Source organism: Notamacropus eugenii, chromosome 5 (assembly GCF_028372415.1).
Source record: "Notamacropus eugenii isolate mMacEug1 chromosome 5, mMacEug1.pri_v2, whole genome shotgun sequence".
NCBI lineage: Eukaryota > Metazoa > Chordata > Mammalia > Diprotodontia > Macropodidae > Notamacropus > Notamacropus eugenii.
This window is the reverse complement of record NC_092876.1, coordinates 132101267-132124709: the sequence shown is the minus strand read 5'-3', so window position 1 is coordinate 132124709 and position 23443 is coordinate 132101267. Positions and strand designations below refer to the sequence as shown.

The 23443-nt window shown below is 47.0% G+C and overlaps 1 protein-coding gene across 2 annotated transcripts in view; it reads left to right on the top strand.

Annotated features, from left to right (window-relative positions):
• The window catches only part of ARHGEF17 (Rho guanine nucleotide exchange factor 17), a 144070-nt gene that overhangs the window by 83165 nt on the left and 37462 nt on the right, over positions 1-23443 (top strand). For both annotated transcript variants that reach the window (XM_072610931.1, XM_072610930.1), the window contains exons 2-4: positions 16556-16633; positions 20514-20696; positions 22075-22191. In XM_072610931.1, coding sequence (XP_072467032.1) covers positions 16556-16633; positions 20514-20696; positions 22075-22191 — 378 coding nt within the window. The remainder of the gene's footprint in view (positions 1-16555; positions 16634-20513; positions 20697-22074; positions 22192-23443) is intronic.

Below are 23443 nucleotides of genomic sequence, written 5' to 3'. Positions count from 1 at the left end.
AGCTTGGAAACACTGTTCTTGGGATCATAGGAATTAGATCTGGAGGAGACTTCCAAGGTCCTCTAGTCCAACCACATGATTTTACAGAAGAGAAAGCTGAGGTTCAAGGAGGGAAAAGTGATTGAAGCTAAGCCCCAGAGAGGGACTCCAGATCCTCATACTCCAGATGCCTTTTTCTTGCCACTATACTGTTCTTCTTCCAAGGGAGGAGGTGAGGCAATCAGAGTTTAGTGACTTGCCCAAGGTCACACAGCTAATTAGTATCAAGTGTCTGAGGCTGGATTTGAACTCAGGTCCTCCTGACTCCAAGGCTGGTGCTCTCTTCACTGAGCCACCTAGCTGACCCTTACACTGTGTTCTTCTACAGACTATTCCAGCTCTGTCATTCTGTGTACTGTTTTTAGGAGGTTTATTCTGGTCTTATCTTCTAAGTTCTGTCTTCTGAGGGACAGGAAGATACTAAGGGACTATGGGCAACTGCTCCTCATTCAGAATTAGAAGGGTTCTTAGCAGCCAGAACACAGTGCTCTCCACACAAGAGGTGATTTTAATAGATGAATGAATGAGTGGTTAAAGCAAGAGACCAAAACACACACACACACACACACACACACACACACACACACACACACACACTCACTCACTCACTCACTCACTCACTCACTCACTCACTCACTCACTCACTAGCAGGGCTTAAATTCAAACCACATGTACCCAGCCTCTCTGAGATTTGACTTTCTGAACTTGGCCCTGGACTTTTGCATTACTGTCCTCTGCTGCCCCCTTCTGACCATTATGGGAATAGGGTTCCTGAAGCTCCAGCTGCAAAAGCTCACTCTCCTCCTTCCTCCATCTCAGAATTCTCTCAGTCTCTGGACAGAACCAGTCCCTGAACTGTTTAGAGAAGAGGAGGAACTCACACACATACTCTTTCTCTGTGTGTGTGTGTCTCTCTCTCCTCTCTCTCTCTCTCTCTCTTTCTCTCTGTCTCACACACATACACGCGCATGCGCGCGCACGCACACACACACACACACGCACACACACACACACACACACACACAGAGCCTCACAGAATTTCAGAGCTGGCAGAGCCTGGTTCTATTCTCATCGATGGAAATACTGGAAAGAGTCCTAAAGTGGGAGTTAGAAGACCTTTACTCAAGTCCTGCCTTGACCACTTGCTAGCCACATGACCCTGGGAAAATGGCTTGTCCCTTTGCACCTCAGTTTCCCGACTGGTAAAACAAGGGGTTGAAACTAGTTGTTCTCTAAGATCCATTCCAATTTTTAAAGTATATGACTTTACAGAAGGGGAAACTGAGGCCCTGCAAAAAGGGGACTCTCTCAGAGCCATGGAGGTAGTCGAGCCGGTCCCCAGGGTTCAGGCTGCAAGGGACTCCTCCCCCACTCAGAAGGCCCTAAGTCCATCCAGCTCTGCTGGCACCCTCTGGAAGTTTGGGGGAGGACTCTGGGGGAGGCATCCTCCTTGCCCCAGTCTGGGCTGGCCTCCCCTGCAGCCTATTTATAGGGCCCTCTGTCTCCCTGCCTCCAGAGGACATCCTGTTCCCAAACCCTGATTACACCCACCCTCAGCTCCTCCTCAGAGAATCAAAGGCCAGCTCTTTAAAAACTCCCACATTCCCTCAGCCACCCTCCCCCGTCCTCCCCTCCCCTGCCACAGACACACATGAACTCTCAGGAGGAGCCCTAGACTTCCCTCTGGGTCTTAAGGTGGCGCACCAGACATGGATAAGTGGAAAGTGCCCCAGACCAGGGACCTCGATACCTGTGTTTGAGGTCTGTTTCTGAAAGTAGCTGGACAACTTCAGGCAACCACTGCCAGGTACTGATTCTCAACTTCCTTCTCTAAAACCAACTGATGGGAGTCAGTGGTCTTAGAGGTTCATCTTCTCCTTGCGTGGGCATCACTGAGGCAGCTTACCAAGTACAGTGTTGGGTAGGGCCCTGGGCCTGGAGTCAGGAAGACCTGAGTTTGAATCTGGTCTCAGATACTTACATTAGCTTGTGACCCTGTTTGCCTCAGTTTTCTCATCTGTAAAAAGGGGATAATAAGAATACCTACCTCCTAGGGTTGTTGTGAGGATCAAATGAGTTAAGAATTGTAAAGCCCTTAGCACAGTGCTTGGTACATAGGAAGCACTACATAAACGTCAGCTTTTACCATTATAATTATTATTGTGCCACCCTGGGCAGAGTTGCCCTCTCTGAACCTCAGCTCATCATTAAGCAAACCCTTTGAAAGACTCAGTTTCCCCTTCTGGGACCCATTCAGATTCAAACCCACCCTGGTGCTGGGGGAAACCTTCCAAACTGGAGAGCTGAGAACATTCATATGGTTCTCTTGGATCCTTTCCCAGAGCCAGTCACTACTGAAGTGACCCGCTCTATCCCTCCTCATAGAACCCTAAACTGAGTTCTAGGAGGAAATATTTTGGGGGAAGAACCTTGGCCCCAAGCTCTAGTAGGGATAGCCTCTCCAAACTGGGAGGCATCAGGTATAAGTTTTACCCAGTTCAAAAATTCCCAAAGAGGGAATCATCCAACCTCTATTTGGACACCACAAGTGTCAGGGAGCTTATTACTTCTTGACCTAACGTTTCTATTGTAAATCAGCTCTGATTGTTACAAAGTCCTTCCTTTATTGAACTCATTCTGTATTCTAGTTAAGGAGATAAAACTGTTAGAACAGCAGAGGGAGGGGTGTGATGGAAAGAACCCTAAACTAGGATTTAAGGGTCACAAAATCAAATCCCAACTTTACCACTTTGTGACCTTAAGTAAGTCGCTTCACTAACTGATCATCAGTTTCCCTCTCTGTAAAATGAATGGATTGGACCAGGTGCTGCTAAAGTCATGTTAAGCTGGGATGTTTTCTAGTGTGATGAATTATTCTCCTAAACCTTCCCCCACCCTTCCCAGATCCAAGTTCTTGTTGTGGAGGAGCTAACCTGAGTAGCTTAGGTGAGGGGAGGCCAAACTCATGGTAAAGATGGGGAAGGATGAAGGATCTGGGCAAGGCCTGGAGACTAGTCTTTACTTGGGTCATACCAGGAAAGATGAGTCCTCTATTAGTCAGGGAGAAGGGAAGGGGTCAAAAAACCTGCCTCTGTTGAACTCTGAAGAGGAATAGGTTGGGGTGGGGAGGGGTTCATGGGAGGCATTAATGGAAAGATTAGCAGACTTGGAGTTAGATGGGAGTTCAAGTCCCTGGGTCTGACACTCAATATCACTTCTCTGAACTTCTGTGTCTTCATCTGTAAAATGGGAATGTTAATATTTGTCCCATCTCGCTAGCAGGGCTGTGAAAAGGATAGTGCCTTGTAAACCTTAAAATCCCTTGAAAATAGGAACTCATACTATTCTGCTTCTCTATGGGATAGCTAACCCTCATCCAGTGTCTTCCATCACAGGATCAAGGAGGGAGATTCCCAGCACATCCAGCTTCCTGTGTTCATGCTAGGGGTCAGTACATCCAGTATAACAAATATAATAAACAAACATTTAGGAAGTATCTTCTGTGTGCAGACCACTAGATTCAGTGCTGGGAGACATACCCAGTTTAGACAAGACCTGGCCCATCCCCCATGGAGTTTAACATCTTTTAGTGGGGTGAGACATAAACATAGACAATTCAGTGTACAATATTACATGATAACAGAGTTGAAAAAGAAAAGTTTTACATGGGGCCTGAGGGGAAAGGGCATTATTCTTAGGAAACAATCAGGGAATGGATTCTTGTCAAAGTTCCATATGACTACATCTGCCCTGGTCTAGTCAATTGATCAATCCTAATATGTGCCAGATACTTCACTAAGTGCTGAGGTTACAGAATAGAAGGCAAAAAAACAATCCTTGCTCTCAAGGAGCTCACAGTCTGATGGCAAAGACAACATGCAAGTGACCATGTCCTAACAAGCTATATATAGGATAAATTGGAGCTGTAGCACTGCAGCCACCACACCCCAGCCAAACTGTCATGGCAGATGGGTTTTAACCAACAGTGATGGTTAATTCCATCAGTGAGTTGGGGGATGTCTACCCCAAGCCTGTAAAGACTTCCTCCAATGGAAAAATTTGTTCCATGAAGGTATCTGAAGCAGGAGCTGTGGCATTTCTAAAGCTTGGTCAGGCATCAAAGACACCAAGGTCATCCATCCAACCCTCAGCCATCACCAGTCACCTTAACTTATACCCTGCCACTGGACTCTGAAAGACAGAGTGAGGCTCATGACTTTGTGCAGCTCTGCTTCACTTAAGTCCAATTTACCCTTGAGTCAAGACATTACCCATGACGTTTTTGGTCCAAAAATGGAGGACGAATAACAACGATATAGGATAAAGTAGAAATAATCAACAGACTTAAGAGGGATGAGGACAAGAGATGAGGAGGAGGAGGAAGAGCATTCCAGGCATGAAGATCAGCCAAGGAAAATGCCCCAAGTCTTCAGATGGAATATCTTGTATGAGAAACAGCAAATGTCCCTGCAGTGTTAACTGTGTTCACCTCCCTTCTCAGTAAACTCCAGTGGTTTCCTATTCCTCACGTCAGCCAGCCTCTGAGACTCCCTGCTGTCTTTCAGAGCTCAGCTGCCATCTCCCTCCATGGTGTCTCCCCATCCAAATTATTGTGTATCGGCTTCATGTGTATATTGTGTATATTTGTTGTTGTTCAGTGAGTTTGTCAGTCATCTTCTCCTCTTCGTGACCCCATTTGGGGGTGTGCCATTTCGTTTTCCTGTTCATTTTACAGATGAAGAAGGCAACCAAGGCAAGTAGGGTGAAGTGACTTGCCCAAGGTCACACCACTAGTAAGTGTCTGAGGCCAGATTTGAACTCAAAAAAATGTGTTTTCCTGACTCCAGGCCAGGTCCTCTGGTCACTGTGCCACCTAGCTGCACGCAACACATTTTGTAGAGACTGATATGTCTATATTGGCTCACAGATCCAGAGCTGAAAAGGACCTTGGAGGTCATCTGGGTCAAACCTGTCATTTTATAGATGAGGGAACTGAGGCCCACAGAGGTTGACTTGCCCAGATAGTAAGTAGAAGAGGTGGGATTGCAGCCCCAGTCCTGCTCGGGAGACAGTTAGGTGGTGCAGTGGATGGAGTGCCAGGCCTGGAGTCAGGAAGACTCGTCTTCCTAAGTTTAAATTCAACCTTAGACACTTCTTAACTGTGTGACCCTAGGCAAGTCACACCCTGTTTGCCTCAGTTTCCTCACCTGTAAAATGAGCTAGAGAGGGAAATGGTAAAACACTCCACTATCTTTGCCAAGAAAACCCCAAATGGGGTCACAGAGAGTCAGACAGGACTAAAAAACGACTAAGCAATAAACAAACCTGGAACTCCAGACTTGCGTTAATTCCTTGAAGGCAGAGACTGTTTCATTCTTGTCTTTACAGTCTTGATGCTGAGTATAGTACCTGATTCACATAGTAGGTGCTTAATAAACGTTTTGACTAATTGATGGGGGGGCTCCGACAGATGCATGAGGGCCATCTTATCCCCTTTTAAAGGTTCTTCATTGGGGCTTGCTGGGGAAAGATTGTGAAACTGTCTCCTCTAATCCTCTGTACATCTTCCCGTAGCCCAGCTCTAACTACATCTCTATCCTCCTCAAAAACCTTACATAGCTCGCCATCTTCCTAAAGCTCAGCTTCTTCACTCTGACAACCTCATACTCTAGAGTCATCTCCCCGTGGATCTCTTTAGATAAAATTTGCCGGCTCCCATTTCTCCGCCTCCACTCCCGACCCACAACCTCCAGCCAGGTGGTCATTCAGATCATGGGCTCCTAGTTCTAGAGATAAAAGGAACCTCAGAGGCCAACCCTTTCCTTTTACAGATGAAGAAACTGAGGCCCGTGAAGGTGAGGTAACTTGCCCAAGGTCACACATCAGGGGTGGGATTTGAACCCAAGCCCTTTACCTCTAGTTGGTGCTTTTTCCAGTGTTCCACAGGCTCTCTTTCTTGAGCTCCCATATTCCTTTGCACGCTCTACTACACCTCTACTACAGGAATCATGTCCTTCCTGGTCACGTCTGATCCCTCCAACAGTCCATAAACCTCCTGAGGGCATCCTGGACTTTACTTCTCCTTTGTTTTGATTCCCTTCTCCTCAGGCTGTGAACAAAGAAGGGAGAAATGGGTCAGGGAAAATTACTCTCCATGTTTGGAAGATGGGGTGAATCAGCCTCCCCCTCCCCGAAAGGAAAGAGAGAAAGTCTAGACCTGGGGTTGGTGTGATGAATTTTCTGGTGTGATAAATTGATGGCACCCTCTCAGCCAGGCCAGCTCTGGGTTCTACCTGTGTGTGCATAAGCGTGTGCAAATGCAGTTGTCTGTCCTTCATCCATCTGTGGCCAAGTGGGCGGTGGAGCTGTGTAGATGTGAGTGTCACTCTGTGTCATCTTATCTCTGTCTGCTTTTGTGCGGATACCTGTGTTGTATCTCTGCCTGTATCCCTGTCTTCCTGTATATGTCTGTGAGTGTGGGTGTATCTGGTATGTATTTTTATCTTTCTGGTGTATTTCTGAAAGGTCTAGATTCCAATCTACGTATGTGCCTCAACGTTTCTGACTCTTAGTTTATCTGTGTTTATCTCTCCTCTACTGGTACATATGTCTGTATATTTGTATCTCTCTTTGTCTTTCTGTGTATGTCTGTGGGGGTGGATGTGGGGGTGGATCTCCGTGCATGTGTGTGTCTCTCTTCTCCTACCCCAGGAAATTTCCCTGCCAGGCTCACCCAGACCCCTTAGTAGCCTTGGTTGCCATGGTGACAGCTCACGGACTGGGATCTCTGGGATCTCGCCTCATTAGTAAAGCAACAGGCTCTGGTCCTGAGCACCTCCTCCTCCCCCCTCCAACTGAAGTCTTCCTGAGCACTCTCCCCTTCCCTCCTCTAGGACATCTCTGGCATCTCTCCAGCCTCAATGCTTCCCTCCCACCTTCCCTTGAGCAGCTCCTCCCAAGGTAGGGAGGCTGAGACCCTGGCCCCTTGACATCCTTCATCCCCCCTGCCCATGCTATGGTTCCCAAGCCTCCTGGGGAAGCAGAGGAGCCCAGAATAAGGTTGACCTAGGTTTCACTGGGCACCTTAGAAAATCTGAGAGGTCACCAGATTCAGCCCCATCTAGACCTCAGAGGACAGATGCTCAGCAGCTCCCTTTGGGAGCTCTGACCCCAGTTCATTTCATTTTTCTTCTCCCTGGCATATGTCCCAGACATGCCTTCTGTCTCCTCTCCTGCCCAATGTGCTTCCTCCTGTCTCTGTTCATGCACCCTGCCTCCCAGGCCTGGACCTCTCGTATTCCCCAAAGGGTACTGTCACCTCCTAGAACTTCATTCCAAGCTCCTCTCTGCTCCCCTGCCTGACCCAGGGTGCTTTTAGCCTCAGCTCATCACTAGGCAGGGTCCATTCTAGTTTGTCTCCATGGAGTAGGATACCCTGGGGGATGAGGGGAAAGAAGAATTTTGCTGAAAAAAGGTGATCATAAAAATGAGCATCCTAGGTTAACTCAGGTTATTAACTAGGTTGTTCTCAGATATAGTACTTTGAGGATGGCAAAATTCTTTCTCTTAAACCTCGGGAGAGAGAATCCTCTCCATTGTACAGATGAGAAGACTGAGACCCTGAGAGACTAATTGAATTGTCCATGGTCATATACCACTTATAAGTACCTGAGGTGGGATTCAAATACAAATCTCCCAACTCCAGGACCAGCTCTTTATCTACAATGCACTTTAGGGCTAAGCTGCTACTTTGGAACTTTTCCTGTTTATTTGGTTAATCTGTTGATTGGTTAGTGGTTCTTTTTTTTTTTTTAATTGGATGTTTTAGGGGATTATCTGGTTTTGACTTTATCTTGGGTTTGCTTTATCTGATATGTCGTATATACCTATACAAGGTAATATAAATATCTTATTCTAGTTTTAAGCTGTTAAAACTTAAAAAGAAATAATAATATACCTACATAAGGTGTCCCAAAAATTTTAGTGCACTTTAAGCTGTTAAAATTTAACCTACTCTGCTCCAAACATCAGTCAGAGGTCTGGTCCCACTGCTAGCAAATGCAGGCCCAGGAAGCCAGGTCACAGGAAGATTCCTAGGTCCCATAGCTCAGAGGAATCTCAACATGCTGGGAAAAGAGCAGGGCAGAGATGGTTGAGGAACATTGATTTTGTCCAAAAAAGAGGGAAAAGAAATCTTCCATGTTCTAAGTACCAGAGGAAGTCCTTTCCTGCTGCTAAGAGCCAGAGCCAGGCTCACTAATCCTGAGAGAGCCCTTCAGGAGCCTCAGTTTCTATGCTCTGCTGCCCTAGCCCAGAGGGGAAAATCCCAAGTGATCAAATTAAATTCCCCAGAAAACCTACCTCTAATGAATAAATAAGCGTTTATTAAGTCCCTAGGTACAGACAAAAGTGAAAGTTGCTTCTAAAAGGCATTTATAGTTGATATTACATTTATTTATGAGATTCCTTCTGAGGCATCATCATTTTCACCATCTGTAAAATGGGTATAATTAAGCCTGTAGTCTTGACATAGGCTTGTGGGGAGTGAGTGAGATGATTAACATATTTATTTATGTTAAGCACATATAGGGATAGGAAACCTGTGGTTTCATGGGTACAAGACCAGTCAAGTGAGAAAACTCTCTCTTTCCCAATGCAGGTTGGCACCTTCTTTGTAGTTTATCATCTTAGAGAGTGGCTTAGAGCCCTCAGAGGTTAAGAGACTTGCTTAAGGTAACATAGCCAGTGTGTGTTGGAGGATTGGAACCCACCATTTTCCTGACTCTGAACCCATCTCTATCCACTAGGCCGTGGTGTTCTTCTAAAGTGCATCTATAACATTAAAAATGCCACGTAAATCAGCTGAGATTCTTTTCTTTGCCAGCCCCCTCACCACCTGTTGTGGCCTCTGTCCCCACTCCCTTATCATGGCTATCCCCATCAGCAGAAAGTGGTGGGTATGAGTGTCTAGTCCAGAAGAGAAGTCAGAGCTAGAGATATAGATTAGGCATCTGCCTAAAGGAGAGAACGAATGTCATAGAAGGGAAGTGATCTCTGATGCCCCACGGAACCCTGGCTCTTACTAGCTGAGACACAAGCACAAACCAAGGTCACCGAGAGGACTCACTGAGAGGGGGACAGCTACCTATGGCCCATCCCCATTGGTAGGGACACAGCTCAGAGCCAGTTTTCTGGAAAGCGGGAGGTTTGGGATGCCCTCCCTCCACTGCCCATTGACTTCTGTACTGCTCAGTGAGTACATGGGGCTATGTCTATTACCAGTAACATACATGGGGCAACTGACATGCCACCCTGGCCCATTTTTCAGAGTTGTCTCCTAGGTGGTCCTTGCATGAAAAAGCACGTCTGTGTACAAGCATGCAACTGTGTACATACTGTCTCAAAAAAAACAATAGCTATGTCATCCTGAAGAGATTACCTCACCTGTCTTGGCCTCAGTGTTCTCTATCTGCAAAATGGGAATGATAATCTTCACACAACCTCCCTTGCAAGACTATTGTAAGGAAAGTGCTTTACAAACTACAGAAGGCTATAAAAATAGGAGTTACAATAATCGTTATTATTAATGATAAGGAGAATGGCCTCTGTTCACACTTTCCTGTATACATACATAAAAATTTGTCTGTGTAAGTTTATTTACCCACAAAGGCAGGGAGGCTTGGGCTAGATTACAGGGGTGGGAAACCTGTGGCCTTGAGGCCACATGTGGCCCTCTAGGTCTTCAAGTAGGATCCTTTGATGAAATCTCAAAGGACTGCACTTGAGGACCTAGAGGTCCCACATGTTGCCTTGAGGCCACAGGTTCCCCACCCCTGCCCACTAGAAGGTAGGAGACCTGAGTTGCAGTTTGGACTCTGGCACTATCTCTCTGTATGACCTTCCACCTCTCAGCATCTCAGTTTCCCTCTTTGTAAAATGGAGCTAGTGATCCAGGCTCTGCCTCTCTCTCAGGGCTGGGGTGAGGATCCAAAGAGATAGTGACTAGGATATAACTTGTCTGGTACCATATTGGTGTGAATTATTTTTTTCTAGGCTGACCTGAGGACAGGGAACAAGTCTCCCTTACCCTTGATTCTCCTCCATTGCCCTGAATAAAAGATTAATAAATGTTTCTTGAATGAACTAATGATTTTATGTGTGTGTGTGTGTGTGTGTGTGTTTGCGTGTGTATTTGTGAGCCTACTTTGGAATGTATATGTTCCCTCTACATGTGTTTATCAGTGAATTGTGGGATTGTGTGAACCCATGTGACTATATCTTCCTGACTATGTGAATGAGAGCTTATGTGGATCTCAGTATACATATTTATATGCATGTATGTAAATATGTGTATTTGCATCTTCCTCCCCAAATGCACCCCTGTGGACGTGTATGAGTATGAACGTGTCTGGTTCTGCATACATGTTTGGGTGCTGATCGTGTTGTGGGTTAGGATAAATTCAGGTATGTGTGGGCTCCTAAGGACACCATTGAGAACATGTATGATTAATTCCCAGTCTATATCTCTATATATACATGTGTGTCTGTATATCTCTCCCTGCGTGTGCTGACAAGTGCATGGATGACCTGTGTATGCTGGGTGTGAATATGTCAGTGAGTACATGAGTACATGTGGAGCATGTACATGTGTGTGCCCTTATGTGGGCAGGTATGTCTCTTCAAGGGCATGCAGCTGAGTGACTCTGAATGTAAATCAATCTTCCCCTGTGTGTGTGTGTGTGTGAATGTGAGAGGGAAGAGAGGAGGGTGAGGGGCCTCCTCCCAGCCCCTGCGCCTGCAGCTCCCCCCAATCCCTCCCCCTCCAGAGCTGCGCCTGCTCAGCCTGATGCCTGGCTCAGCTCGGCTCAGCTTCCCCTGACAGCCAGCGGCAGGCAGGCGGCCGCCGGCCCAGGCACAGACCAGGCGGCAGCCCAGGGCCCAGGCTTTAGACACTGCCTCCCTGCCTTCATCCATCCCTCCTGGCCCTCGGCCCCGGCCCCCAGGCCCATGCTGCAGATGGTGAAGACCCTGGCCCAGTTCACCATCGCCCTGGAGGACATGCGAGAGATGGGCGATGGCGAGCAGCCGGGGCCAGGGGTAGGGATGGGCACAGGGATGGGGCCAGGCCCAAGTGGCCTGCCAGGGCCCAGCAGTGGAGGCAGCAATGAGGTGACAGGGCTGGGGGGTTGGGGTCTTCAAGGGCAGGACACTAGGGGATGGAATGGGGAAAGCCAGGCTATCTCTCATCTGAGGGTGAGAGGCCAAGTTATGAGTGAGAGGGCAGTTCTGGGGCCTAAAGGGTCTTTCCTGGGGGCTTTGGGTTCTCTGGTCCGTGTGTATGTGTATCTGGGGGACCCTGACCTGGAACTCAGGACTGGGAGGTGTCTTCATGGGGTTTGGGGGCTCTAGAGTGGGTTTGGGAGGTTGTGATCTAGGACTCTGAGTTCTTAGGTGTGTTTATTGGGGGAGGGGTATGATCAAGGCCTCTGAGTTCTTTCAGTAGTATTTTTTTGGGGGGGGGGTCTATCACTTGAGTCTCTGAGTTATTGAATGTGGATCTCTGAACTGGGACTGAGTTCTTAGGGGTGTGTGTGTCTGTGTGTCTGTGTCTGTGTGTCTGTGTATGTATAGGTCTCCAACCTGCCACTCTGGGATCTCTGTCTATAAGTGGGGGTATTAAGGGTTGCTGACCTAGAACTCTGGGATCTGTGTCTGGTGGAGTGTGGGTAGAGGGGTTAGGGGTCAGAGACCTGGGAATCTGGGATCTGTGTCTGTGGAGGGATGTGTTATGGGTCTCTGAACTGAGACTCTGGGATCTGTGTCAATGATGAGGGGGTATTAGGGGTCTCTGGCCCAGAACTCTGGAATCTATATCTATGATAGGAGTTGCCTGGGGTCTTTGAACTCTGGACACTAAAGAGTATTTGGAGGCCTCTGATCAAAGGCCCTGCTGTCTCTGGTATTGACAGAAGGTGGTCTGTAATCATCTCTGGCAAGGGACTGGCCTAGGGACTAAGGGTTCTGCAGCCTTAGAGTTTCTCCCATAGGAGGGGTCCAGGATCTGAGGCTGAGATCTGGTGTCTGTGACTGGAAAGGTTCTCTGATCTTGGGGTTTCTTAGGCTGGGAGCCCGTTATCTGAAAAGTCTGTTTGTGGGGAGGCCTGGAGTTTGGTGACTGTCATATTAAGGGGTCCAAGTTCAACAACAGTTCAACTAGGAAGTCTGTTATTCGAGTGTCTGAAATATTAGGCCCCATGGTCTCTGGGGTGTTTGGTCCTGGATCTTAAGATAACCTTCTGGAAGGCTGTTGTCTGAGAGTGTCTCCAAGGAAATTCTATGACCTGAATGTCTTCCTTAAGGATATCTATGATATGTGTATGAGGAGGGGATAGGGGTAGGAAGGTCTATAATCCTAAGGGTTCTGGGTATAAGGTGCTTACTAGGCCAAGAGAGCCTCTGGCACTTGAGGGGTGTATGTTATTTGGTAGTGCCTCTGATAGGGATGGGAGATATCTGTAACATGTCCATGACCTGTGACCTCTTTTCTCCTGTCTGAACGTCATCTTAGCCATCTGTAAAATAGGGAAGAAAAGCCTTACAGTCTATGCTTCTTAGGGTTGGTGGGAGGAAAGCCCCTTGTAAGCCTTCTGGGACTATAGAAATAGGAACTGTTGTTGTTAATATGATACACCACAATATTGGGCTGGGGGTATCCGCCCTCACAATGTGTGTGGGGGGTAACTATGTCCTCGCAGTATCTCTAGGGGGCTAAAAGTAAGAGCATATATGACCTCATGGGGTCCCTGGAATGCTTGAGAATTGGAACCTCATATTGTCTCTAGAAGTCTGGATTTAGAGGTTTCTGGGATGTCAAAGTGCCTCCCCAAGGTCAGTGGCATATGACTTCGCAATGTCTCTGTAGGACTGGGGTATTTGTGTGATGGGCTAGGAATGTCTGTGACCTCAGTATCTCTGGAGAGAGGGCTTCTGGGGTGTCTAGTTCTGGGGATACTTATGACATCACAGTATCCACTGGGGACTGGAACATTTGTGACCTCACAGAATCTGGAAGCAGGGGTTACTAGAGAAACCATCATCCTCAGCGTCTCTGAAGGGCTGAGTTCCCAGGTATCTGGCTTCATAGTGCCTCTGGAGGATATGGATAATTAAGCCTTCATAGTGCCCCTGGGAGAGCTGGATTTGGAGTTGTCTGTATCTTCTCTCTGTCTCTGTGTAAACGTATCTCTACATCTCTGTCCCAGGCTTGTTTAGCATCCGTGGCTATGTGTAACAATATCCTATGTCTCTTTTTGTTTTCATGTGCATCTCTCACTGTGTCTCTGTCTCTGGGCATCCATGTCTCAGGGCCTCTATACCTTTGTTTGTCTCTTACCCTGTCTCTTGGGGTCCTTCTCCCTGTATGTGTCCATGCCAAGGACTCTGATTCCCCCAGACTTACATGAGATTCGGGATCCGAGGTCTAGATCTCCATACCAAAAAGCCCTCTAGGGGGGACCAGGGAGGCATCTGGAGGATTGGGATGGGAGAGGAGAAGGCTGAAGGCAGCATGTTGTGGAACAAAGAGGCCTGACTTTGGAGTCCAGAGGTCCCTTCTCTGGCATAATTGGGATTTGACCATCAGCTCTGCCATTTACTTGCTATATTACACAATGCAAGGGCCTTCCCCTCTCTGGGACTCAAATGGACCTGATGATCTCTAAGCCCCACACCCCAAAGTCTCCTGATCTCATGAGGAGACACACAACTGAGTTCTCTTACAGGTGTTCCCAATACAACCTTGTCCCTTGCCCACCTAGTCCCACATACACATACCCTACCCCCATCCTCCCTCCCTCTAGGGAAGAATGCTCCTTTCCCCAGTACATGACACAAGGGACAAGCTGGCAACTTTGGGGGAGAGTCCCTTTTTAAAAGGCACTTTGTGGGATACCATTAGGTTTGGGGATCAGAAACCCCACCAGGGCAGTATGATTCCTCAGGAACAAAGAATGGCCCAGGACAAGAAGAGCCCATCCCCTGAATCACACCAGGAAGAATTCAAATTAGATTCCGGGGGCAACTTCTTAAACTTTTCTGAGAAGGGCGACCAAGGGAGGCTGTGAAAATAGCTTTCCTGGGCAGTAGCTTCCCAGGGTATAAGATGTCAGTATCCAGTCCAGTCCAAGAGGCAGGAGAAGGACTCTGTTGACTGAGGAGTGGCTAATGATCCAGCCAATTTCCCTAGACAGACAGACAAACACACATCCCACATTCTTAAACATCACTGCCTCAGCCCCATGTGAGAGGCAATGTGATGTAGTCAATAGAGAATTAAACTCGGAGTCAGGAAGACCTGAGTTCAGATTATTCTGTCTTAATCATAGTGTGATCCCAGGCACATCATTTGACCTCTCTGGTTTCCTCATCTGTAAAATGAAAAGGTTGGAACTGATGACCTCTAAAGTCCCACCCTTCCCACTCTCGTCTGTGCCTCCCATGATCTCTACATAACAGGGAGCAATTTGGTGCCCAGATTGGCCCAAGACATTTTTACTTGGTTGGAACAGTGACTTTGGCCACTAAATAACAAGGCAAAGGAGACAGGAGTTTTGTGTTACCTGAGTTAACCCCTTCTTACCACACTAGAGTTGGAGGGGTCAAGTTGTTAGGCTCTCCCTACTGGGAGTCCTAGTTCTGGCTGGGGAAATGAGACAGAGATGGAACAAGGTCAGCTGCTCCAATCAGGGCTTGGTCAGTGCCTAGAGAGAAACTGAGGCAGGACTGCCAGAGCTCAGAGGAGAAGAGAGGTCAGGGTGGGCTAGAGCAGTCAGGAAGGGCTCCTGGAGAAGGTTGGGTTTGAGCAGACAGTGGGCAGTGGAGCAGAAGGAACACTGGATTGAGAGGCAGAGGGTCTGGATTTGAGTCTTGGCTCTGCTACTTGACTGCTCTGGCCCTGCCCTCTCTGGGCCTCAGTTTTCCCTCCTGTAAAATTAAGAGATTATAATCCATTCAGTGGTATCAAACTCAAATAGAAACAGGGGCTACTAATTCATTCATAAAGTTCCTTAGGACCACATATTGATTTAGTCAATACAATCCATTGACTTATAGTCAATAAGTCAATTGGTTTATTAAAATGTAACATTATTTATGTTTTATTGTATTTTTATTACTTTGTTCAGCATGTTCTAATTGCATTTTACTCTGGCTCAGGCAGCTCTCAGGTGTGTAGTGGCCCATGGGCCATGGTTGACACCTCTGCCCCAGGTGATGTGTTGGGTCCCTCCCAGCTCTGACATCATGTGATCCCAGCACCTAGCAGTCAGTGTCCTGGGTGGACTACATATTCCATTCTGGGTTCACCTTTTTGGAAGGAGGTTGCCAAGCTGAGAAGTGTCCAGAGGACACGGACTGACCAGGACCTGGTCACAGTGTAAGTGGGTTGAGAGAACTAGGAATGTTTATTCTGGAGAAGAAAAGACTTGGGGGAGGAGGGCAGACTTGATAGCTGGTCTTTAGGTGTTTAAGGAAGAGATTAGGCTTATTTTGTTTGACCCCAGAGGGTAGAACCAGGAGCCTTAGGCGGAAGTTGCCAAGAGGCAGATTTTGACTTGACCAAGGAAAAATTTCATGAATACAGTTGTCCCAAAGGCTATCAAAGGAAGCAGTGATTTCCCTATCATTGAAAGTCTCTGAGAGGAAGCTGTGCATGCATTTGTTGGGGATATAGAAGAAAGAACTGCTACTCAGATGGAAGTTGGATAAGATACCCCCTAAAGTTCCTTCCAGCTCTGAAATTCTAGGGTTCTAGATCCTGGTAACTAGACCACACAAAGATCATCATGGTATCATGGGGTGGGGGTGGAAACCTAGGCTTGATATCAGAAGATATGGGTTCTTGAATCTTAAACCTGATACTTACATCTGTGTTATTCTGGAAGAGTCACCTTACCACTCTGAGCCTCAGAATACCAATCTGTAAAACTGGCATAATAAAACTTTATACTACCCATCTCAAAAGTCTCAGGAGCGAAGAGAGGGGGAGGGAAGGGAGAGAGGGAGAGAATTTGGAACTGAAAAAAATTTTTTTAATGAATGTTAAAAATTGTTTCTACACATAACTGGGAAAAATAATAAAAAAAAAAGGCTATTGCAAAACTCAGATTAAAGGATGTATATACCCATAGCATCAGCTGTCACCATCATCACCATCATCATGGCTTCAGTTGGAGCAGGCTGAATTCTGTAACTCTGCTGGATACCCATAATGTGCCACCCCACACAGTTTGTGTCCTAAGAATGTTCATGTGGAAGTAAAGTTGTTTGTTGCACCTAGCAAGGATATGCAAGAACCCAGGAGGAGCAGGGAAGAAAGAACAGAGGAAGGGGATTGTTTCCAAGGACTGAGCCAGAGGGGAACTCTTCCCCCCACCCCTAGTCCTGAGCAATGGTGATAATGAAAACAGGGATCCCGATAATGAAATCTTACCCTCTCCCATTCTCTCCTCTCTCCCAGGACATGAGAAAACATGTCATCATGACATTATTGGACACAGAACAGTCGTATGTGGAGTCCCTTCGGACGCTGATGCAGGTGAGGGGGCCAGGGACAGGGCAAGGGACTCTGTTGTGTATCTACTCTGTCTTAGGTAAGAGTACCCACATCCCTCCTACCACACCAATGTTCTGATGTGTAAGAGTATAACTCTGGCCTTCAATGACCTAAGGGGCAGGCAGGGGACTAATGGGAGAGAAATTGGGGATTTGGGTGGGAATGGAGAAGAGGGAGAGTGTTTGTGTGTCTTTCCTTTGGAGAAATAGGAAAATAGAATAATACTTTTGTCCTTCCAGTGGAGAAAAGGGAATTGAGATGATTCGTGTGTATCTTTCCATTGGATAAATGGGGGATGGAATGGTGTATGTCTTTCCACTGGTGATATGGGAAAGAGAGTCTGTGTCTTTCCAGTGGAAAAATACTGAAGTGGAATGGTGTGTGTCTAGTTTCTATTGGAAAAATAGGAAAGTGTAATGGTTTTTCCACAGGTCTAAACAGAATCACAAAACTTCAGAATGGGAAGAGATCTCAGCGAATATCTAATACAATCCACACCCCAGAGCAGGCCAAGGCCAGGCAGATGAGGGGGAAACACAGGGCAGTGGGGAAAGCATTGACTCTGGCCTCTGGACAAAGGATTTGGTCTATAATTCTACCCTTGATCTGACTCTTCCTACCTGTGTAACAACAGGCCTCAGTTTCCTCATCTATAAAATGAGAAGATTGGGCCTCTGAAGTCCCTCCTAAATCAGAATCCATGATCCTGTGAACCTGTTAACTCATTTATAAAATGACAGCGATAATTACTACCTTCTCTATGGACTGGGCTGTTGTGAGGAAAGGAATTTGTAATCCTTAAAGGGCTTGAAAAAGCAAAGACTTCCTAGTGATTGATAGAATAAAGATGATTACAGTGCCTGCCCTGGTTTAGTTAGAAAGTCAGTAGAACCGCAGTTACTCAGCAGGCCACTTAAGATGGGACTTCACAGGGCCCTGCCCCCACTTTCCCCTCTGCTTGTGAGTTAGGTACCTGACACCCAGTAGATTAAGTGACTTTTCCAAGAGCTTTCAGGTGGTAAGTCACAGAACCAGGAGTCAAAACAGATTGAGACCAGGTGTTCCCAGAAGGCTAGGGCCATCGCTTTCAGTAGGTGCTTAATTAATGCTTCTCCACTTGTCTTCCACTCCCATGATAGCTAAATGATCAGACAAGGGCAGAGAGAAGCCCTACAACTACTTTCCTTCTATGGTGGTCTAGTGTAGATGATGGGAGCCAGAAGTCCTGGTTCTACTACTAGACAGATGTGTGAGCTAAGGTTGGCTGGTCTACACTTGGGGCAGCTAGATGGTACAGTGTATAGAGTGCTGGGCCTGAACTCAGGAAGACTCCTGAGTTCAAATCTGACCCCAGACACAAGCTTTGTGACTCTTGGCAAGTCACTTAAGCCTGTTTGCCTCAATTTCATCATGTACAAAATGAGCTAGAGAAGGAAATGGCAAACCATTCCCATACCTTGGCCAAGAAAACCCCAAATGGAATTACAAAGAGACAGACATAACTGAACAGCAACAAAGGCCACACAGTGAGTTATCAATGGATTCTGACCAAGAATAATTAGATTTAGAGCAAGAATCCTGATATATCCTCCAAACCAGCAGTGTCAAACTCAAACAGAAATCAGTCATTTTTCTGTCATATCCAACTCTCTGTGACCCCATTTGGTGCTTTCTTGGCTGAGATACTGAAGTGGTTTGCCATTTCCTTCTCCAACTCATTTTACAGATGAGGAATTGAGGTAAACAAGGTTAAGTGACTTACCCAGGGTCACACAGTCAGTAAGTGTCTGAGGATAGTAAGATAATCCAATATTCTATTCCCTGTACCAGCTAGAAAGGCATGTGGATTTAGAAAACCACAAATAACATTATTTATGTTGCATTGTATTTTTATTAATTTTGTTCAGCATTTCCCAATTACATTTAATCAGGTAGGGGCTGCACTTGGGAGTGGGATCCAGTACACTCCCATCATTTTACAAAAAAAGAAACTGAGGCCCACAGAGATAAGATGATTTACAGAGCCAGCATCCTCACCTAGCTTCTCTTCTTCTGAATTTGGGGACCTTTCCATAGCACCATGAACCCAGATCTCTGGCTCCTATCACAGGACTTTTTCTCTTGCCCTTTATAAGCATCTTCTAATGTCAAAACTAGAACCCAGACTTCCTGGCTTCTACAGTGAAGCTTTCTTTTAAATCAGCACATGCTTCTTGCTGCACTCTGTGTGCCTGGTCTGGGGCTGGGGAGGCAGGATCACTATAGGATCAGAGCTGGAAAGGACCTTAGAGCTTCTTTCCTCTAAACTAATCATTTTACACTGAGGCAGACAGAGAGAGGTGCCCAGGACCACCCATTTTGAATTCAGGTCCTTTGACTCCAAATCCAGGCCTCTTTCCACCTTGCCTTGATGCACTCAGTTTGGGAGAGACAGAGGAAGAGCAGCCCAGGCCCTGCCCTCAGGAAGTCTCCAGGCTAGCCAGGGAAAAGGATGCATCCCTCTGAGGAGGTACTATCATTGTGGGCAGTAGCCCCAGCTCCCCAGGGAAGACTTCCTACAGGAGGCGCAGGTCAAGCTTGAGACGTCATCTCTCGGTGTAAAAAGGGCAGTATTGGGGGGCTGAAGGCCAAAGTTCAATTCTGTGCCCTTCGAGACCTCCACCCAGCTCCTTCCCCAACTGGGACCTGGTCAATGTGAGGGCTGGGCTTGAGGGCCTCCAAGGGCCCTCCTTAGCTTTGAGTCCAGTGGTCCTAGAAGCTAGTTCTCAAAAATCCGATTGGATTTTGTGTATTCAGATGCTGGGATTGATCAATGAATAAACCTTTACTAAGTACTCTGCTTAGCCTTGGAGATAGAAAAGCAAAAGTGAAAGAGCTCCTTCCTGCCTTCAGGGAGTTTCCAATGGCGGGAATAGCTGTGCTAATTATATAGCCATTTAGGCAGATATGTGGCTCTGTGGATAGAGCACTGGGTTTAGAATCAGGGAGACTCATCTTCCTGAGTTCAAATATGGCCTCAGACACTTACTAGCTGTGTGACCTTAGACAAGTCACTTAACCCTGCTTGCCTCAATTTCCTCGTCTGTAAAATGAAGTAAAGGAAATGGCCAACCACTCCAGTGTTTCTGCCTAGAAAACCCCAAATGGAGAGTGACACAACTCAACAACAAATGATATTATAACCTCTGCACTTTAAGATTTACAAAGCACTTTGCATACATTATCATCCCTTTTGGAAGGGATGGAAGGTAGCCTTAGACTGAAGACAGTAGGCCCCGGGGGTGGAGTGGAGTTGGGGCAGGGGGAGCCCGAGAAGGCTTACTTGAAGGTGAGGTCTTGAAGGAAGCCCAAGATTCTAAGAAATGAGGATGGAAGTGAACATTCTAGGCCTGTGCAAAGGCATGATGATGGGATATAAAACATCTTTCATGAAGCACATCAAGTCTAGCTGGACCATAGTGTGTGAAAGAGGAATGATGTACAAGAAGATGGGACATATAGGAAAAGGCCACATTGTGAAGGGCTTTAAATGTCAAACTGGATTTTATATTCGATCCTGGAGGTAATAGGGAGTTTATTGAGTAACGGAGTAACATGGGCAGCTCTGTGCTTTAGGAAAATCACATTGGCATTCATAGAGGATGAATTGGAGTGGGGAGAGACTTGTGACTGGGAGTGTGCTCAGAAAGCTAGCAAACTATTGTTTGCATGTGCATGTATATATGTGTGCACACATGTACCTGGGCGTTTGCTTCTCCCTGTGTGTCTGACTAAACTGGACCCAAAGGCGTGGGGCTCAGGAGTGATGGGGCCTCCCTGCTCCCCAGCCCCAGCCCCCTCCCAACCAGCTCGGTCCCTCCAGGGTTACATGCAGCCGCTCAAGCAACCCGAGAATGCGGTTCTGTGTGACCCGTCCCTGGTGGATGAAATCTTCAACCAGATTCCAGAGCTTCTGGAGCACCATGAACAGTTCCTGGAACAGGTGCAGAGCCGTGTGCAAGAGTGGCACACTCGGCAGAAAGTGGGTGACCTGCTTGTACAGTCGGTGAGTGCCACTAGCCCCTACCCCAACCCATCTGGCCCTGCCACCCCACCCTGGACTCCAGCTCCCTCCTGGGAGCTCACATATCCATCCCACTTGGACACTGACCTCCAGGCCCAGGCACTGACCCCGCCCCCATCTTGACACTGACCTCCAGACCCAGGCACTGACCCTGCCCCCATTTGGACACTGACCTCCAGGCCCAGGCACTGACCCCGCCCCCATTTGGACACTGATCTCCAGGCCCAGGCACTGACCCCACCCCCATCTTGACACTGACCTCCAGACCCAGGCACTGACCCTGCCCCCATTTGGACACTGACCTACAGGCCGAGGCACTGACCCTGCCCCCATTTGGACACTGACCTCCAGGCCCAGGCACTGACCCCTATGCCCAATCATGGACTCAAATTGAACATTGCTTCCTGTCCCTCCTTCACAGGGCACCAACCAAGACACTAAGCTTTCCTCTCCCTGATGCTGATACTGCCTAGATACTGATACCCCAAACCTAGATATTGATCTCCAAATTCAAAGATTGACACTGACACTGACCTGGAAACTGACCCAAATCTTGCTCCTCTAATCCAACTATTGAGCCTGTCCCAGAACCAGACACTGATACTGCCATCCCTGCCTGACCCTGACCTAACCCTTAACCCTGGCCCCACCCTATCTAGGGGTCAGATTCAATACAATATTCCTAGGGTCTCATGAGCTCAGAGAGCATGATGGGGTTCCAAGATCCTCTGCCTTGGGAGTAGGGGGCAGATGGTTTCTCCTTATTTTCTCAGAGGTCTTTCTTTGCTATAACTTTATTTAAATGCCATCCCTGGGACTGAGGCTGAGCTAAGATTATTTGTCCTATGTTATAATTGAAGAAAGTGAGGCAAAGGAGAGGAAGTGATTGACCCAGTGTGACCCAGTGGGTCAGAGGCAGATGCAGGACCAAGACACCTGTCTCCTTACTCCTAGTTGAGGCTGTTGACCACCAGACCCTGATTCATTCATTAGACCAGATGAGTCATTTAATCACCAGCCCAAAGCAGCACACAGCCTCCCTAAGGAGACCTGGCTCTTACATGAAACCAGAAGATCTGCCTCTGATCCTTGTTAGATGTTAGTGTGACCTTGGGCTAGTCCTTTCCGTTTTTAAAGTCTCTGTTTCATCCTCTATAAAATAAAAGGATTGGATTGGAGAATCTCTAAGGCCCTTCTAGATCAAAATTCTATAGTCCAATGATTACTATTATGTACTGAGATGATGCAGGTTAGTATGTCTCTTAGACCAGAAAGGCAGAGCTCAATGGATGGGCTGACTTGGATAATGATAATACCACCCCTTCCTCATACCCACCCATCTACCTCTTCTCCATTTCAGTTCTCCAAAGACATCCTGGTGAACATCTACTCAGCCTACATCGATAACTTCCTCAATGCCAAAGATGCCGTGAGAATCGCCAAGGAGGCCCGGCCTGCCTTCCTCAAATTCCTGGAGGTACAGGGTCCAAGGGCATACAAGGAAGATGGGGCCCATGACTCTCATAGGAATGACCCTCTAAGCTTGGGGGTGGAGGGAACCTCCATGAATAGAACCTTGGGATGAGGGAGTAGAGGGGCCATAATCCACCCTCTCCGCCCACCCCCAATGGGGTCTTTTTAGTCACCTTAACGTCCCCCTATCCCAACAGACTATGAGTTCTGGAAGGATAGGGATACTGTCTTATGTAGTGTGCATGCAGTGTGCCCTTAATCAGTGTTGGATTAATTTAGAATTACCTTGAATTGAATTGAATTCCATGTAAGAAAAGGAACTATTTTTGTGAACTTTGAGGCTTCCAACCTGGAGGGGATTGTAGCCTAATTTTCAAGGCTCCAATTCCTTTCTAAAGAAGGGGTATCAGGCCTTCAATTCACTTCACTTCATTTTAATTCAGCAAGCACTGATAAAGCCCCTACTCCGTGCTAGAGAATACGAAGACAAAAAAATATCAACACTTTTAATTAATCATTAATATTTTGATAGTTAGCAATATAATTGGTTTCCTTTGCCATCCTATGAACTTTATTTTGTGCATTTAAAAACATTATTCTGAGAAAGGGTCTCCATGCTTTTCAAAAAGTTACAAACCCCTATTATATAGAGGAAATCACCTTTCAGTCCCCTCTGAACTTCCCTGAACCCTACCTGAAGTTTCTGCTTCCTGGATGTACCCTGCTTCTGAATCTGCTTGACTTCTGGGCTCAGAGACTGGTGTCCACTGCTCCCATCCCTACTCACCTTCCTGCCCCTGCCACCATCAGTGGGCAGCTGTGTCTGGCATCCACCTCACTTGTTCTCTTCTGTTCCCAGCCTTTGTCACCACATACTCCAAACCCCAAGAGTGTTTTCTATGAACAATAATATACCAGCAGAATGGTGTTAGATGTACGGTTGTAGGGAAAAATCAAGACCAGACACATACGGGTCCCCTTGTGACTTAGACAAAAATGGCATCTATCTTCCCCAGACACCATTTCCCACTCTCACATACCCACCCTCCTTTGGGAATTGCCCACCTAGTTGCACTGGTCCAAGCTCGTTGGCCCATTCTACAAACAGCCAATCAGAAAGATTCTGAGTACCTGGCCTGCCTGTAGGATGTTCGCCCAGATTCCTTTATAGATGTATCCCTCTATCTATCTATGGGGAAGTCCAGTCAAAAAAAAAAAAAAAAGAAATAAGAGCATGGAAATGGGTACAGGATTTT